This window comes from Mandrillus leucophaeus, unplaced genomic scaffold (assembly GCF_000951045.1).
Source record: "Mandrillus leucophaeus isolate KB7577 unplaced genomic scaffold, Mleu.le_1.0 Scaffold455, whole genome shotgun sequence".
Taxonomy (NCBI): Eukaryota; Metazoa; Chordata; class Mammalia; order Primates; family Cercopithecidae; genus Mandrillus; species Mandrillus leucophaeus.
This window is the reverse complement of record NW_012104865.1, coordinates 1,485,149-1,502,411: the sequence shown is the minus strand read 5'-3', so window position 1 is coordinate 1,502,411 and position 17,263 is coordinate 1,485,149. Positions and strand designations below refer to the sequence as shown.

The 17,263-nt window shown below is 34.8% G+C and overlaps 2 protein-coding genes across 5 annotated transcripts in view; one reads left to right on the top strand and one right to left on the bottom strand.

Annotated features, from left to right (window-relative positions):
* Window positions 1–10,657, top strand: part of PPFIA2 (protein tyrosine phosphatase, receptor type, f polypeptide (PTPRF), interacting protein (liprin), alpha 2) — a 542,959-nt gene extending 532,302 nt beyond the window's left edge. For 2 of the 4 annotated variants that reach the window (XM_011994387.1, XM_011994390.1), the window contains 3 exons: window positions 5,491–5,650; window positions 6,841–6,932; window positions 9,264–10,657. In XM_011994387.1, the coding sequence (XP_011849777.1) occupies window positions 5,491–5,650; window positions 6,841–6,899 (219 nt within the window). In that variant the 3' untranslated portion in view covers window positions 6,900–6,932; window positions 9,264–10,657. The remainder of the gene's footprint in view (window positions 1–5,490; window positions 5,651–6,840; window positions 6,933–9,263) is intronic. The other 2 variants (XM_011994389.1, XM_011994388.1) reach the window with 2 other exon arrangements.
* A 1,449-nt stretch (window positions 10,658–12,106) lies between these two features.
* ACSS3 (acyl-CoA synthetase short-chain family member 3) overlaps window positions 12,107–17,263 on the bottom strand; it is a 190,386-nt gene continuing 185,229 nt past the window's right edge. Inside the window, exons 15-17 of the mRNA XM_011994395.1 lie at window positions 15,481–15,580; window positions 15,216–15,391; window positions 12,107–14,035 (exon numbers count right to left, since the gene is read on the bottom strand). Coding sequence (XP_011849785.1) covers window positions 13,970–14,035; window positions 15,216–15,391; window positions 15,481–15,580 — 342 coding nt within the window. The 3' untranslated portion in view covers window positions 12,107–13,969. The remainder of the gene's footprint in view (window positions 14,036–15,215; window positions 15,392–15,480; window positions 15,581–17,263) is intronic.

The following is a 17,263-nucleotide window of genomic DNA, read 5'->3' as shown; positions in this document are numbered from 1 at the left end:
AAAAAAAAAATCTTCTATTCTATATGCCCATGTTTAGGTAGTGATTAATAAACACTTCTGATGAAAGACAGTATTACAATCTCGTCTGCTGTTTACTGAAGAGGCATGTATCAAGACACAAATAGGAAATGTCTCCATCTGGTGGTAAAAATATTGAACTTCAGACAGACCCCTAGGGCTCTAGTATGAAAACAAGAAAAACACAGACACCTTGTTCTATGCGACTGAAGTGCTGTCATTTTAGGTATAACAAACACTCTGAAAAAGAACAACTTTTTAAATAGAGATTCGAAAGGGTTAAATATTAAAACAGTAATTACACACAAATGAAGGGAGCCAGATGCATTAGAGTGTGACTAAATCAGCATAAATGTGACCTGGCCAGATACCCATAGCTCCTTTCAGCCAGTGGTTCTACTATGCAAAATACTGCATCCTAAAATGATGCATCTCTTTTCCTAGACGTGTTGGTGTGGAGCAATGACCGAGTTATTCGCTGGATACAAGCAATTGGACTTCGAGAATATGCAAATAATATACTTGAGAGCGGTGTGCATGGCTCACTTATAGCCCTGGATGAAAACTTTGACTACAGCAGCTTAGCTTTATTATTACAGATTCCAACACAGAACACCCAGGTAAGTCGCTTTTTGCTGTAGTCTTGATGTGTTCTGGTTTATCTAATGATAATCTAAACTTTTAGGGAAAAAAATGGCTGTGTATTCATGATTGTTAATGAAAGTTAGCTCAGTGTTTGAAATATGTCACTGGAGGTTTAATTTCAGGCTAGTGGATTTCTAGCCAAGAAACATCATACAATTAAACAAGAAAGGGATTTAGAAGTTATGTGGCCCAGTCTCCCACCTGAATGCCAGATTCCACTAAATGAAATCCCTGACAGATGGCCATCAGTCTCTGCCTCTCTGAGAGGCAGTCATTTCTATTTACATGTATGAATTATACAGACCATTAGCATTGGATATGCCAGTGATTCCCAAAACTGGATAATAATTTGAATCAGGATAGTTCCTTATGAATAAAAAATAAAACCTGCAACCCACGTCATAGTCCTAAGACATCAGCTATCAAGAGATAGGGCATTGGAATCTTTATTATCAAAACTTTCCTCAAATGATAATCGCTGGTCAGGTTTGAGAACTACCTGCATAGGTTTGATAAAAATTTGGCAGTCTAATTCCACTTTTTATTTCATTTTTACATATTTCAGAGATTAAACAAAATACTCAATTGAAATAAAGTAACGAAGTGAGACCAAAGCCTCTTGACCTCAGACGTTTATGCAAAGCTGTCTCTCTACTGTTCACAGACAAAAAAAAAAAAAACCAAAAAACCAACAACGAAAAAGTATATATATTTTTTGTAGTTAAAATTTACAATGGCTAATAATAGACATGGAGGACTAAAAACTTTAAAACCCATAAATAAAGTATGTTTTATAATACATTCTCAGATAAATAGGAGCTACATGATTTTTAAAATAAAATGCGATTCCAGTGATGGTAACTGTAATTTGACGTCAACAGGCAAGGCAGATTCTTGAAAGAGAATACAATAACCTCTTGGCCCTGGGAACTGAAAGGCGACTGGATGAAGTAAGTGTACCTGTTATTCAAAAGAGATCTGAGAGAGTAAAAGAAAAATGATAGACCATCTTTGTTTTTACTGAATAGTGCCTGGAAATTAATCAAATGACTGTTCTATGGTTAGAATCAAGAATTTTCTCCAGGTTTGTTGTTAAATATTCAATCTTATTACTTAATTTTGGAAAGAGCTGTATTAATTCATAAATATTATCATTTCGGCAGTTAGAGATACTAAACAGTTGTTTACAAAACTTTTTTATGAGTTGTGACTGCAAAATGGGCAACATTTTTTAAAACAATTAGAAAAAAATTAAAACACTAATGTTGATATATTCAGCTTTTTAATAAAGAGTGCATTTATTTCTCAAATATCAGTATATCTTGCCAGGAAATTTTAGAAAATTAAAACGAGGATAAAACTTGCTTCAATAAATGGGAAGCTTTTTATTATTTTGTATATCGATACTGAGTTTTCCTTCAAAACAGATTAATAACATTTTAACAGTCATAGAATTTGAAAGCTACATTGAGTATAAGAATCACTATATAATATATTCATATTAAATTATTTGGAAAATAATAAACATGTAGGTAGCCTCCCAGGATGAATGAATACGAGGGATATCAGCAAATGCTATGGACTGTAGACATTTTAATAGTCTTTCTGAGTTTTTCTACAGGGTCTTTCTGGAAGAAGTGGGAAGGAAATCTGAGCATGAAATAGAAAATAAAGAGATGCATAATTCTGTGTTGCAAAGTACAAGTGTTTCTTGCCACAAAGACAAGCTGATTAAAATTATTTTGTGAAGAACTCAGCAAATCCAAATATGGACCAATCATTCTATATTCAAATAGGCAGGACAGATAATCTTGGTATTATAAAATCCACTCTGTCCTTATGGTAGGGATTATAAAGAGATAAGTTCTACAGTCTTATCTAACTCAGCTAACTTCTGCTAAATTCATGCTCTTATTCAATCAGAATAATGATTAATATTTTTAAAAGCCTAGTCTTGTAAGTTGCATGACAGTCTTTTTAATCCTTACTAGAAATTATTGATTCAAAAAGGTAGTCTTATAGACTCATATACCTTAAAATACAATTATTCTTTCTTAAAAGTTGCAAAAATTTCTAATAAAAAATTATTGAAGACTTGTCATATTGCTACGTTCTCTTAGGAGCTGTCCAGGTGTGGGGTGGCTTCTTGATAGTAATGAACTAGAAGAAAAGTCTATGGAGCCAATTAAATGAGATGTGACTCTTTGTCTTTAAACTCTGCTGCTGCTGCTTCTTATTTTTAAAAGCACAAAATATAATTTTGTCATTTAAACCCTCTAGTCTCTTTTGTTCAATTTTATTTATTTATTTATTTTTAGTGTGAGCAAAAATAACCAACTTTCTTAGAACAGTAGTCGACTTATTTCTGAGGTTTTGCTGATCACATTCAGATTCCACTGAAATAATTTGAGAGGTGTCAACAACCTTATGCAGACTTTGGCTCCAATTAAAAGAATTAATCCTATCTCATGAAAACGTTTCCCCATGATATTGTTGTTTATAGTTCTGTTAACTTTCTGCATTAACAATATGTTGAAAGAACAGAAGTCAGGAATCATAATTCAAACCTTCAACTCTAAAAACTGGCTTTTTTTTTGGCCAGGTGAGGTGGCTCACGCCTGTAATCCCAGCACTTTGGGTGGCCGAGGCGGGTGGATCACGAGGTCAGGAGATCGAGACCATCCTGGCTAACAGGGTGAAACCCCATCTCTACTAAAAATATAAAAAATTAGCCGGGTGTGGTGGCGGGCGCTTGTAGTCCCAGCTACTCTGGAGGCTGAGGCAGGAGAATGGCGTGAACCCGGGAGGCGGAGCTTGCAGTGAGCCGAGATCGCTGCACTGCACTCCAGCCTGGGCGACAGAGCAAGACTCCGTCTAAATGAATAAATAGAATCAAATAAAAACTGGCTTTTTGTTTTTTTGTTTGTTTGTTTTGTTTTTTGTTTGTTTGACGGAGTTTCGCTCTTGTTGCCCAGGCTAGAGTGTAGTGCTGTGATCTCGGCTCACCGCAACCTACGTCTCCTGGATTCCAGCGATTCTCCCACTTCAGCCTTACAAGTTGCTGGGATTACAGACATGCGCCACCACGCCCATCTAATTTTGCATTTTTAGTGGAGACAGGGTTTCTCCATGTTGGTCAGGCTGGTCTCGAACTCCTGACCTCAGGTTATCTTCCCACCTCGGCCTCCCAAAGTGCTAGGATTACAGGCATGAGTCACCACGCCTGGCCAAAACTGGCTTATTTTTAAGCCCCTAGCTACAACACTGTAAGGAGTTGTGTAGCTCTACAGTGTAACATAGTGTTTTATAAGCCTGAAGACTATTTATGCTTAATGCAAAAACTTCTCCAAGAATCAAGAAGTCATAGAGGCTGCAACTGTGAAATTCTGTTTGTTTTCTACATTTACACACATTTGGAGGTCTAGGGCAATGAAAAACACAGCAGTTGAGAAGAGTAGCAGACATCTCTTGATGTGCAAAATGGCTACCACACTGAAACAAAATGTAGGTTTTAATGATAAGGATTGAAACGGTGGATATGTTATTATATAAAAATGATTTTAGTTTTCCCTGATTGACTTTACATGTCCCTTAACTAATATAGCAGTCTACAAGGATTACCTTGTAGAGTTATTCACTATAACATAGCACAAATTACTATGTTGAGTGACTATAGACCTATTATTTCAAATGCCAGAATGAAATCAAATGAGATATTAGGATACACAACATATACTTGGCTATAACTTCGTGGAATAGATAGTCCTTCCCTAGGTAAGAAACAGTGAGATGAGAAGACAAGACCTATGTGGAATGATTCATATTTTCCTCAGAATTAGACACATAATATTCATTAACTGCTGAATTATATATTGCTACTTGCCAATTTGGAGGAAAATAATTGTGTCTGTAAAAGTACTTTGTGTATACACACAGGGAGAAGAGATTATTTCATTAAGGCCTAATAAAATCAGCAACCAGAATTAAAATGTAATTGCTGTGCTACATTCTAAAATGTGGATTCATCCTAGGATCTGTCCAAGTAGAGACACTAGCCTATGTGGGGTATAATGTTGCTTCTAATAGTAATGAACTAGGAAAAAAGTCTATTGGGCCAATTAAATGAGATGTGACTCTCTGCCTCTGTGTATATTAAAATACACATTATTAAAATGTAACCAGGGTAACATTATGCTTTCAGTGGCACCCAAGGACCACATGTACTTATTGAAAGGATGGTGTCCAGGCTATACAGATTTTTCAACAAATTGCAAATTAATTCTGTGTCACCTAAAACTTCACAAATCACATATTTAGAGTTTCTTGTACAGATATAATAATAGGCTACAGTATCTCCTATTAGCCATGTCATCTGAAATATAGATATCCCTGAAATAAATACCTACATTTTATTTGTGTACATAAAAGTCATTTCATTCAAGTGTCTGAGTTAAATGTAGTCTACTCAACAACTGATTCAATTAAGTATATCATCTCATTCCATAAAACCAGTAGTGGAACAATGTATATCCAATATTTATTTTGGAAAACATTGGTGACTTATTTTAGGCTTTCAAAGATATTTACTGTATAGATGTCAACCTTAAATCTGAAATTGTATGAAAAGTTTTATTTAAAAATGTGTATATCAAATCTCCTATAGTCTTGTTTTGGAATCATAGAACTGCCTCGATAAAGCATGATTCCATATGTATACTTGACGGACTAAATGTAAATAATCTATGTTACATGTTTCTAAGCACACTGCTTAAGCACATGGACTAGTTTACTTGTTTTCGTAACATCACATTATAACTGTACTGGCAGAGTGATGACAAGAACTTCAGACGTGGATCAACCTGGAGAAGGCAGTTTCCTCCTCGGGAAGTACATGGAATCAGCATGATGCCTGGGTCCTCAGAAACATTACCAGCTGGATTTAGGTTAACCACAACATCTGGGCAGTCAAGAAAAATGACAACAGATGGTACAGTAGTTTTGTGTTGCTGCTTATAAAGCAAAAAGCTTCTTTTGCCAAAGCTTGTATAATTCTCTGACCTTGCTTTCTGGAACTATTTTCTTGAGTTGGTTTGCTCTGCTTGAAATTTACTTTGCTCTCATCACAAACCAGACTCCTTTTTACACTGCTATTGCATGAACTCATGGCACTTTGTTCACATTTTCAAAATAATTTATAACATCCTAAAAAGAACAATTTGGCTAATGTCCACCTCTGGGAGGAACAATAAACATCTGCATGATTTGTGTTTCTTTAGTCTTCTATTCCCAAAATTAACAATTTGTTTAAGTTAGAGGTTGGACTTGGACTAAAGATTCATAGTAAATGGAAATTAACTCCACTGTCCCCCTACATGTTGAAATACTGTGAGTTTTATATGTCATCTTAGAAATTCAGACTCATCAGATATTTTTTCCCTCTGACCAAAGCAGAAGCCCTTAAATAAACAAGCACGAACATGAGAAGAGAATTAAAGAAACACAAAACACAGTAATTTCCCAATTACTATTTCCTTCTGTGGACATTAGACTTAAGCTATCTAATTTACAAAAGAAAACAGTCATTCCAGAGGAGAGACAACTTTGAAATAGTAGTCACAAAATTATTTCTGTTTGGAAGGCATTTAAGAAAAATAGTCCCACTCTATTTGTTAAGATAATCACCTAGCATCATTATTTTTTTCCAAGGTCATAGTTATTATAACTCACATTTATTCAAGCATAAACCGTGATCTTGATCTACATTTCTTACAACTTGTTAATATGGTGGAACATGTCAGCGAAATTCGTGAGGAATTTAACATCATTACAATTAGTGTAGAAGTTCTTCAATACTTGGAGCGGAAAAAAAATCCACTATAATGAGTTCTCTAAGAGCAATCTCTATATCAAAAACAGAAGCACCCTGGGGAGCTGCTCTTGTTACAGATTTCATCTGAGGAATACATAACAACTCGAAAGCTCAGGTCAATTACACTGGGATAAATTTTCATTAGGAACTTGATGTAGAGAAGAGGAATGTGAGTGGCTTATATCTGAGAGAAAGAAGGTCTACTAATATGTTCAGAATCCCCGTATGCAGGGAAAATAAATCTTTCTCATCTGAAATCTTGTACTCAATCATCCAAGTCCCTCTAAAGCCCTTTTCTCCATTTGCAGTTGCTTCATCAAGACTGCAGAGGTTAGACAACTCCACTGTTCGCACATACTCATGTTGACAAGCCACTCAAAGGAGGCAGCACTGACCTGCTGTGAGTAGTTTCCCTTTGGCTGACAAAAAAAAAAAAAAGACAAAAAAATGGAACCTACATAGACTAATAAATATACACTATATTCTTTGGTATGCCCTAGCAGTACAGAAGTGAGATAACCCTTTTGAATTGCTTCAGGGAAAAAAGAAATCTTTGTATTGTAACACTTAGTCTAGTATTTCCTATCACCATCTGTCTGCTATGGTTTAAGGTCTGCCTGTTGGAGGCCTGTCACTATTATTACACATCAATGGGTTGCCACTACACTGTTTTCTACTTTTTAGTACCATTCCCTATTGATTCACTTAACATTTTATTGATAATAATTCAACACTTTAAAAAATCCTATATATTTAAGTGTATATTTTATATAAGGAAGCCAAGGTAAGCAGATAGAGATTTAAGCAAGTTAACAGAGTCAAACAGCAACAGACAGGAAAATGACTTAGAGATGGTTTCATGTTAAAAAGTAGAAACTTGCCGAGGCAGGTGGATCACTTCAGGTCAGGAGTTACAGACCAGCCTGGCCAATGTGGTGAAACTTCGTCTCTACTAAAAATATAAAAAGTAGCCAGGCATTGTGGTGCACTCCCATAATCCCAGATACTTGGGAGGCTGAGGCAAGAGAGTCACTTGAACCTGGGAGGCAGAAGTTGCAGTGAGCGGAGATCATGCCACTTCACTCAAGCTTGGGTGACAGAGCGAGACTCCATCTCCAAAGAAATGAAGAGTAGAAACTGCAAAAAATTTAAACCTTGATTACATTGTATCTTATCAATCTGATTTTCATGTTTAAATTTACAATGTAAATTATAATTACAAATTTATATTTGCTAAAAACAAATATAAATTTTAAATATTTGAGACTTATAGGAACAAAATAAAGTTACTTTATAAGAGTGGAGGATAGGACCAGCACAAAACCTTCCTATGTAACCATAAATACCAGGCGTTTGATTTTAAGGAAATACTAATTAATGAAAGCTACTTTAAAATCCATATAAAAATGAGATTTTCTTGAAAAACAGTCTTAATAGTAAAACCGTGGTTTCCTAGATTTATAAATGTCAAATGTTCATAATTTTTTTCAACCTAAAACTATGCTTTACCAAAATATTTAACCACTTTTGATGAATTAATATTTTGGAAAAATACTTTTTACGGCGATATTTAGAACAATAAGTGTGCACAGGGATAAAAGAAACCAGTTATAGGCAGAGGAATAGCTTGCCTTGTGCTGTTTTTCGTTGCCTTGAACTAAAAGCTCCACACAATTTATTGTTGGTCTTTTGGGCTTAAGATGGGAGCAGATAAGCTGCCTTATTTGGATCACTACTTGAAGTGATAAAACAAAAAGCATCCTGATAAGATATTTAATTTCAGAATGTAGAACCCTTACATTAAAATTTTAATTATGGTATATAATTTGGCATCTAATTAGGCATGATTTAAAGTGTATAATAATTTGTCTGAATAAGAGGTCTCCCAAAATACTGTTTATAATAGATTCTACACATAGCAGCATACTTTCTTCAGGAAATGAACACTTCACTAATTTACAAATGACTATTTAATATGTTCAATAGTGCTTGCTTCTTAGCTCTTAACTGATGGGTAGAGTTCCTCTAACTATTTGCAATCTGTTTTTCGTGCATGGCATTCTAGTTCATATTTCCTAGTTTTTACCATTATCTGGGATAACAGTATTCATTTACAATAATTCAATCTAGTACAACCATTTTTTGTTTTGGTGAAACAATAACACTTTTGTTATTAAAATAATCCAGAGCATACTGCTTGCTGTTTCTTTCATGTCAGTAATAGCAATTGTGAGGTTTTTCTAAGTATATTATGGCTGAAAAGAATCAGCAATGCCATACTACTGACACAAACCATTTAAAATAGGTGACTTAGTATCATTATGTTTTTGTAACAAATAAAGGTACTTTTTTAAGAACTCTAAAATATATGAACTAGAATATAAATCTATATTATGAAATAGGTCAATTCAACCCAATTTATTAATTAGCAAGTTGTAAATTTTTCAGAAGGCATGCTAACATCTTGCATAACTACCTTTGTTTACATTACTGCCATACTTTCCACAAATTTGAGCAAATTCTATTATTTGTTAAGCTCCCCTGCACCAAATTGGAGAAGAGCAAATGTTAATTACATATGGCTGTTGGCTACATCCTAGATGATTTCCTTCCCATAATCTTTTAGGACAGGAGTAAGCAGGCTGCATGGAGGTACACCACAGAGAAGTAGAATGAGATTTCCCAGTCTGGGACTTTTCAGTGAACTAATGCTCTCCATTGTATATTTTAGATGGCGTCTTTTCAGTCTACTCTACCTAAAGTGCACTACCATCTAAGAAGACGAACAGTGAAAACCTTTGTGAAATCTGAATTCTAAGGAAATAATGACGTCATGACTTATTAAAAGCTGAAAAATGTGATTTTTGGGGGGAGTCAGATATTACATTTGATTAGTTTACTACAATTGTAATAAAATGCTTAAGTCATTTGAATAATAAACATCATCTACATCATAAACTCTGTACAACAGATGCTTTTATGAAATGAAGCCAGTTGTTTTTCATGTTTTATTGTAATATACTAGGCATTTATGTATTACTGTGCATTTCTTTTTAAATGTGTAAGTCTTATGTAAATGGATATAAATATGATTTTTTAAAAAATAAAATATATGGTTCATGGAGTCTCGAGTGCAAACATTTGACAATTCCAAGTACTGTTTGTATTTTACCATTCCACCATTTTTACAGTTTTTGAATTGTTAATAGTCAAATCAATATGTTTCCTTGAAGCATGTTTCATGCTTCAACATGTTTCTCCTTCAAGTCTGTCAATACTTAAAGCTGAACAACCTGCCTCTGATCATGTGAAAAAGAATGATTTAACCTGGAACCGGAGCCAAAAATAGAGCTTTAAAGGCAATCAGGGATGTCCTATATCTTTAGAAATAGCACTGTGATGGCTTGATCTCCTTTTCAATACAAAACAAAGCCAAGCTGTTTACAAGAGTCAAAAGCAATTATTTAAAAATTTATATTAAAAAACCATAATCTTCTCTTGTTACCTGTGGACCAAGAAAAAAAAAAAAAAAAAAAAAACTTCTTTACTAAGAACCACATGTTCATTCAAATATCTTGAACTGCCAGCCAGTACTGGACAGCGAATGCCAACCACTGCGGAGTCTGAGGCTCATTTCCACTAGAGAAAACAAAACCCAATATACCTTTCCCTTTTGTCAATGTAACAGGGCATTAGCCAGACTCATGTCTAATGTTATAAGCTTTTAGCCGAGATGGCCTTGTTGTGACTTCCCTGAAGTCAGTTTTATCAGAGGAAATAATGAAAGACAGAATGATTAACATATATAGTGTATAAAAGTATAGAAGAGTAATCTCTTCCCTGTGGCTTTATTTGGTGGTGTTACTGTTGTTTATTCTTTGTTTATATGGGAGATTCAAAGTAAAGCCTATTTAATAATACCATTTATCTAACTGCTGATTTTCTGCTGCTTGATCTTATTAAGCGCAAGATCTGTCATTAGTAATTTCTTTTCTGTATTTTAATTTGCTATGTTTGCACGTACATTACATTTGTTTTGATGTCTATTTTTATTTAACAGATTCAGTCAAAAGGTAATGGTAACAGAAACCCTTTCCATTGTCAATAAAAACAAAAATACTTCCAGTTCTCTGTTTAAGCTTTGTTTTCTAGTCACATAAGGCTCGACAATTTACTTAAGCTATCAGGAAATGTGTTCTTTGGGTGACTCAAATATTTAGCTTCAAAATTGAGTCTGCCCACAAGAGGGAGATCTAAACTTGCTTATGGGAGTGATCTTAAATTTTTCTGAAAAATGTGACCTGAGTAGGAACAATGAGAAAGAGCTTTCTAAGCTCATCTAAACATGGGCACCTTGATTCACAGAAATGAAATAGAATATAGGAACTACAACATTATAATGCCATAACTAGATTTGTATCTACTATTATATACCACTCAATCACTAAAAACATATAGTGATGCAAAAGATCCAGGTATTTCCCTCAAAAAAACATAAAATATGATTTAATTTATAAGATAACTTCTACCACATTCTAAAATCCATTGAATGGATTAAGCTCAGAATCTCAACGTGTTATCTTTTGATCATCAACATTATAAATTTTCACATTTTTAATGTTCAAGACATTTCAAATACAATTTTATATAAACAAAACTGGTTTATAAATGTAGGAGAGGTCTCATTTACATATGTTTAATATATTTTGACAAGCAAAGTAATTCAATGAATTGGAAAATACTTTACTATAACTTTTGAAAGTACTTTATATTTTCATTTTCCAATGACTTACAGTAAGAAATCCTATGAAAATACCAAACGAAGACCTCACAGAATTTATCCTAGCAAGTTTAAGTATGGCTGCATTTTTTAGTAACATTATATTGTTGTTTTTAAAGATACATTTAATTCAGAATATTTTAAGTACTATCTAGCAAAAGTGATTTATGGTTAGTAGTAAAATAGAATAATATTTTTCTCCCAAATTTTAAGCAGTCTGATGATTCAAGTGTATCTTTCTTGCCCTGTTTTTTCATCACATAAAAGTAACAACATTCTTTGACCTTGCAATTCCCCAGTCAGACACAGGAAATAGCCACTTCCCCAGTCTCAAACACTGCTTTCCATTCCCATCCAACTGGAAAATAACCCAAGTCTGCTTGCTGAGGTGTCCCTTCAGATTTGATTACCAGAAAAAAATGTGCAAGAGGAGCAAAGATGCGCCCTTTATATAATTCTGGATCTGCCTGAGTTTAAACCTTGCAAATGAACAATGATACACATTCAGCTAAATAATTTGCCATTTCAAATTAACTGATTTTTATTTGAAAAAAATAAGGAAACATATTCTACTTCTAAGACATTAAAATGAGTTATTAATGAAGACCACAGTTATGACAATGGATAAAATGTACCAATGAAAGAGGCGATTCAAGGATCCCAACGGCTTCAAATTAGAGAGTGTCTATGTAGCTGGTTTAATTCAGGCTACTAACATAATTAAAAGGAAAAAGTAGATGAACGTATTTTTCCAGGTGTAACAATCAAGAAAGCAATTTCTAAGTAAATAGGAATTTACTTTGAGAAGCCATTTGTTTTGCAGCCTTCAGTCCAAAAAAAGTTAAGATTTTCAGAATTTTTTATATAAGTTGTAGGTCATTTTTATAACAATAAGCCTTCTATTATCTATTTATCTCTCACATACATTTCATGTACCCAGAGTATTATGTTACAACAATCTGCTCTTGATAGTAATGTTCCTGATAGATTAAAAGAGTGAGAAATACTTGAAGAACAATCAAAGATACAATGAGCATGGTATACTTTTGGGTTAAAATGTATTCTTTGATAACTGATGTCCTATAGATCCCTAAATAAATCAAATATTTCATTTCCTACATCTGTCTACTCTAGTTAACTGGCCCATTCCTACAAGCTTAACAAAAACTCACTTTACAATCATTTTTTAAAAATTAAGAGATTTTTGGAAGTTAAATGGAAAGATGCTTTTGGACATTACAATTTTTTAATGACTTACTATTTTAAAATTAGAGATATCACAGAAAAATCAGGATTCTTTGTTTTCTCTTTAAAAAACAGAGGCTCTTGCAGCAGGAGACCTGTCTCCTTTTTGGGCCGTGTTCTGCTGGGTCCACTGCTCCTTGAGGTGGAGCAGGTGATCTGCAATCTTCACCATTTTCTATTGTCCTTTGTCCCTCAAACCTAGTGGCTTAAATTCACTTCAAAATCATCTAGACATTACACTACCTGCCTAGAAACCTTCTTGGTCTTTAACCTAATGTAAAAACCTTGATGTTTCTTTCTTAAGAGTTTCCTTGCCATCCTACCCCATTTGTACATCGATTCCTTGTTTCCACAGGAATCTGGAATCGTTTGCATATACACAGTTAACTAAGAACCTGAGACATGAGGAGGGGCCCCCAGGAGCTCTCATCTCCATGAAGAGATTGAGAGACTGGACCCAATGATCTCTTGATTCTCTGCCAGACATGTGGTTTTTTGTTATTGTTGTTGTTGTTGTTGTTTAGAGATGGAGTTTCACTCCGTCACCCAGGCTGGAGTGCAGTGGTGGAACTTGGCTCACCGCAAACTCCGCCACTTGAGTTCAGGTGATTCTCCTTGCCTCAGCTTCCTGCCACCACGCCTGACTAATTTTTGTATTTTCAGTAGTTACAGGGTTTCACCATGTTGGCCAGGCTGGTCTCAAACTGCTGACCTCAAATGATCCGCCTTCCTCAGCCTCCCAAAGTGCTGGGATTATAAGCTGAACCACCGTGCCAGGTCAGACATGTGGTTTTCCTTGCCTAAGAAACAAAAGACCTGAAGGTATAGCCGTAACCCTGGTGTTCTGCTTTCCCTCAGAAAATGTGTAGAAAGAAAAGTCCTCCTACCTAGATAATAATTTCATCTGTCTAGATGATTACCTAAACTTCCCATTTCGTCGATTTTATTTAAAACAATGTGAGCATCTAAAGAATACTAGAAAATTTCTAAAATTTCTACTAGAAAAATTTTAATTATTTTCTGACTTCAAATCAAGTTTTAGACTATGGATCAAAACTACATATTCTTGGTTTTGGGAAGTGTCTCTATATTAGTGTTACTTTCAATTAAAGTGTTTTTCTTGGGAGGTACAATTTTAAAAATAATACACTAGATACATTTTTCCTAAAGCAGTAGATGACATATAATGAGCCATGTTATAGATAACTAATAACAATGCTAACAGGGTCAAATCAAACAAAAGGCACAGGTCTTTCACAAGTTTTCATTAGATTTGTTTAGGCCAAGTTTTACAATTCACATTTCAGTTTGCAGTAATTTCTACTGAAATATTTATTTCTGAGAAACAACTCAAATAATTTAATTTCAATTAAGAAATTAAATCAACTCAAAATAGGAATAAAACAAACTCATTATGTTTGTTTCAGCATTTCTTCTACATGGCCAAAAATGCTGGGGTCTTCGATTGTAGAAGTTATCTGGAAAAAAAAATTAGGGTCAGGTGAATACTCTTCCTTGAATTTCTTCTACTCTTTCTATAATTAAAGAATTATATGCAATATGGTTTTCCCCATTGTCTTGTAATATGCATATGGCAAATTTTAAAACAGGGAACTCTGAACCTAATATATTAATACTCATCTATAGCTTTCCAGAGTAAAAGAATAAACAATTCAGTTAGCAAAACTACTGGACCTAGATGGTATTTTTTCTAGAGTTGGAGTCATCTTCTATATATTTCTATAGAAACAATTTTTCTTTTTTGCCATGTGTTCACGTAACTACTCCTTACTGTTGCATTGCCTTTTATTATCTTAATGATAAAAATAGATATATCTTTTCACCCATAATGTACACACGAATTAAAAGAAAACGTATGATTGAATTGACCTAAGATTTCCTAAAACAATTACAAAATTAGCATTTATCAATTAGAGCATTTTAAACATCTACTGCTGCCAGCCTCAATAATTTTGCTTTCTCATTCACTAATTGCCATTAATTACTATAATAAGGAAAGTGTACCTTTTAATTCAATAGGATTGAGTTTCCAAAAATGTGTTTGAATTTAACTGACAATTACTAAGAGAAAAAATATTTTGGCAGGCAGTAGTGGCTCAGGTCTGTAATCCCAGCACTTTGGGAAGTTGAGACAATCAAACCACTTGAGCAGGAGTTCAAGACCACCCTGGGCAACAGAGTGAGAATACTACCTCTACAAATACAAAATAAAAAAAAATTCGCCGGGCACAGTTGCACGCACCTGTAGTCCCAACTACTCCCGAGGCTGACATGAGAGGATCTCTTTAGACCAGAACTTTGAGGGTGTAGTGAGCTATGAGTGTGCCACTGCCCTACAGCCTGCGCAATAAAGCAAGACTCTATCTCTAAATGAAAATAAATAAAAAAAAATTTTCACATATTGGTTCTTATCATCAAAGCATGTGTTCTTAATTAGTCAAGTTTCTTTCCAAAACCCTCATTCCTACAGAAGGAATGGCTATATAATCTCTCCCTTACCATTAAAAAATAGTACTATTATGTGTTTTCTAGGGATTGCAATTCATATTTGAGAACCATTTTTAAGAGCTTTGCTAATGCCAAATAAATGAAGAAAAATATTGTAGAACCCAGGATTAAATATCTTTGATAATTTACCTTGTAGGGCTTGCCATTGACAATGGCAGATAAAGCTGATCGGGGGATCTTGCCAGATCTGGTTTTGGGTAGCTGTTTGACAAACACTGCATTTCGAAAAGCAGCCACAGGGCCAATGTTTTGTCTCACATGTTTCACAATTTCTTCTAAAACTTGTTCCTCTGTTGCATTTATATCTAGAAAGAAAGTTCAGATGGTAAGCACTGAATTGACCTTAGTTAATTATTCAGGTCCCAAGCAATCAGAGAGAACAAAGATCTCTCACCTTTTCTCAATACACAGAGTGCTAAGGGGACATGACCTTTTAAGGGATCTTCCTTGCCAACAACAGCACAGTCTGCCACGGTACCATGGGAAAGGATTGACTGTAATAAGGAAAGACATTCATTTAGAATATACATATTTACCATATATATACACATTCAACATTTAGATATAGATACAGATATAGATATACAAACACATATAATTTCAGTTGGGGAAAAAAGTACATGGAAGAGAAGCCAAAAATCCATGGCTGCCTGTTGAAAATTCATAAGTAATTTACATCTTTACTACTGAAGTGAATGCTTAGAATCCCCATGGTAGTCACTAAAGGTTGACAGTAATTAAGATAAATTGCTCAGCTTACCCGGAAAGTAAGGAAATGGTTTCTTGGTCTCAATTGTTTATTAATGAAGTCAGAGAAAATGTGTAGTGGATACCACATGTAAACAAGCCTCTGCAAACAGGCAGACTCACGGCGATTTAGTCTTAACTCTGGCTGCCATAAGCATACCTTCCAGAGGAATCCAAGGCTGTCCTATGGCTAAATAATAACTTTATTTCTGAGTCTGTTAGTGAACAATGAAATTCCTTTAGTGGCCACCCATCCAGAGATGATTTTCCAGGACTTGCAAGAGACTGGATATGGAGAGAGGCCCTGATATCAGATAATCCCCACTGTTGAGGAACTATATTCATATTGCTCGCCTTAAGTTCACAAAGCTGGTATCTATCTGAAATAACAAAAACTCATAGAGTTGAGTAGCCACATGAAATACAGATGCTCAGTGTTATATATGTGTGTGTGTGTGTGTGTGTGTGTGTATATATATATGTATATATATAGTGACAGGACTTTTAAAATGCATACTCAAATGTTCTTTTCTGAAAGATTAATAGTTATTTTGGTGACTCCAAAGCTCTAATAGCTAGAGAAAACATTGAGCAAACTTTTAACCAACAGCACATCTGGCAGTCCTTAGTCTTTCTTCTATTCATTCATTCAGTGAATATTTGGTAAATGCCTCCTGTGTTGCAACCATTCACTGGGTTCAGGGGTGATAAAAAGTAGTCAGCATATTGCTTCAAGATGCTTACAGTCTAGTAGTGGAGACAGATATTAATAAATAATTATGAATATCTACTCTAAATACAAAAGTGATAAGGACTCTGGGGAATTTTTTTTTATATGAAAGATACAGCAAAAGCAACCAATTTGGCAGAAAGATATGGGCCTCAAAAATTTTTTCTTCAGGAAATAACAATAAGCAGATCTGAAGGATGAGTAGATATTTATCAGGCAAGGAGACGGGGATGGGGCAAAAACCCTGAGGAAGGACTTCACAGGTACCATTCATATCTCAAAGAGACCAGTGTGGCTGGAAAGCAGAGAACAAAGAGTGAGAATGGAGAAGATGGAGCTACACAGGTGGATAGGTATTGTGCTAGGAATTTCCAGCTCATTTTAGCAGCCCTGGGAAGGCTATAAAGCATTTTCAGTAGTTGAGAAGGAATGCAAAATCAGAATAGATTTAATATTGAGGTTTTATGTTTGTTTGTATGTTTGTTTGTTTGAGACAAGATCTCACTCTGTCACCCAGGCTGGAGTGTGCCAGCATGATCATAGATCACCGCAGCCTCAACCTCCGAGGCTCAGGTGATCCTCCCACCTCAGCCTCCTGAGTAGCTGGTTCTGCAGGTGCACACCACCATGTCTGGCTAATTTTTTGTACTATTTTTTGTAGAGATGGGGTTTCGCCATGTTCCCTAGACTTGTCTCAAAC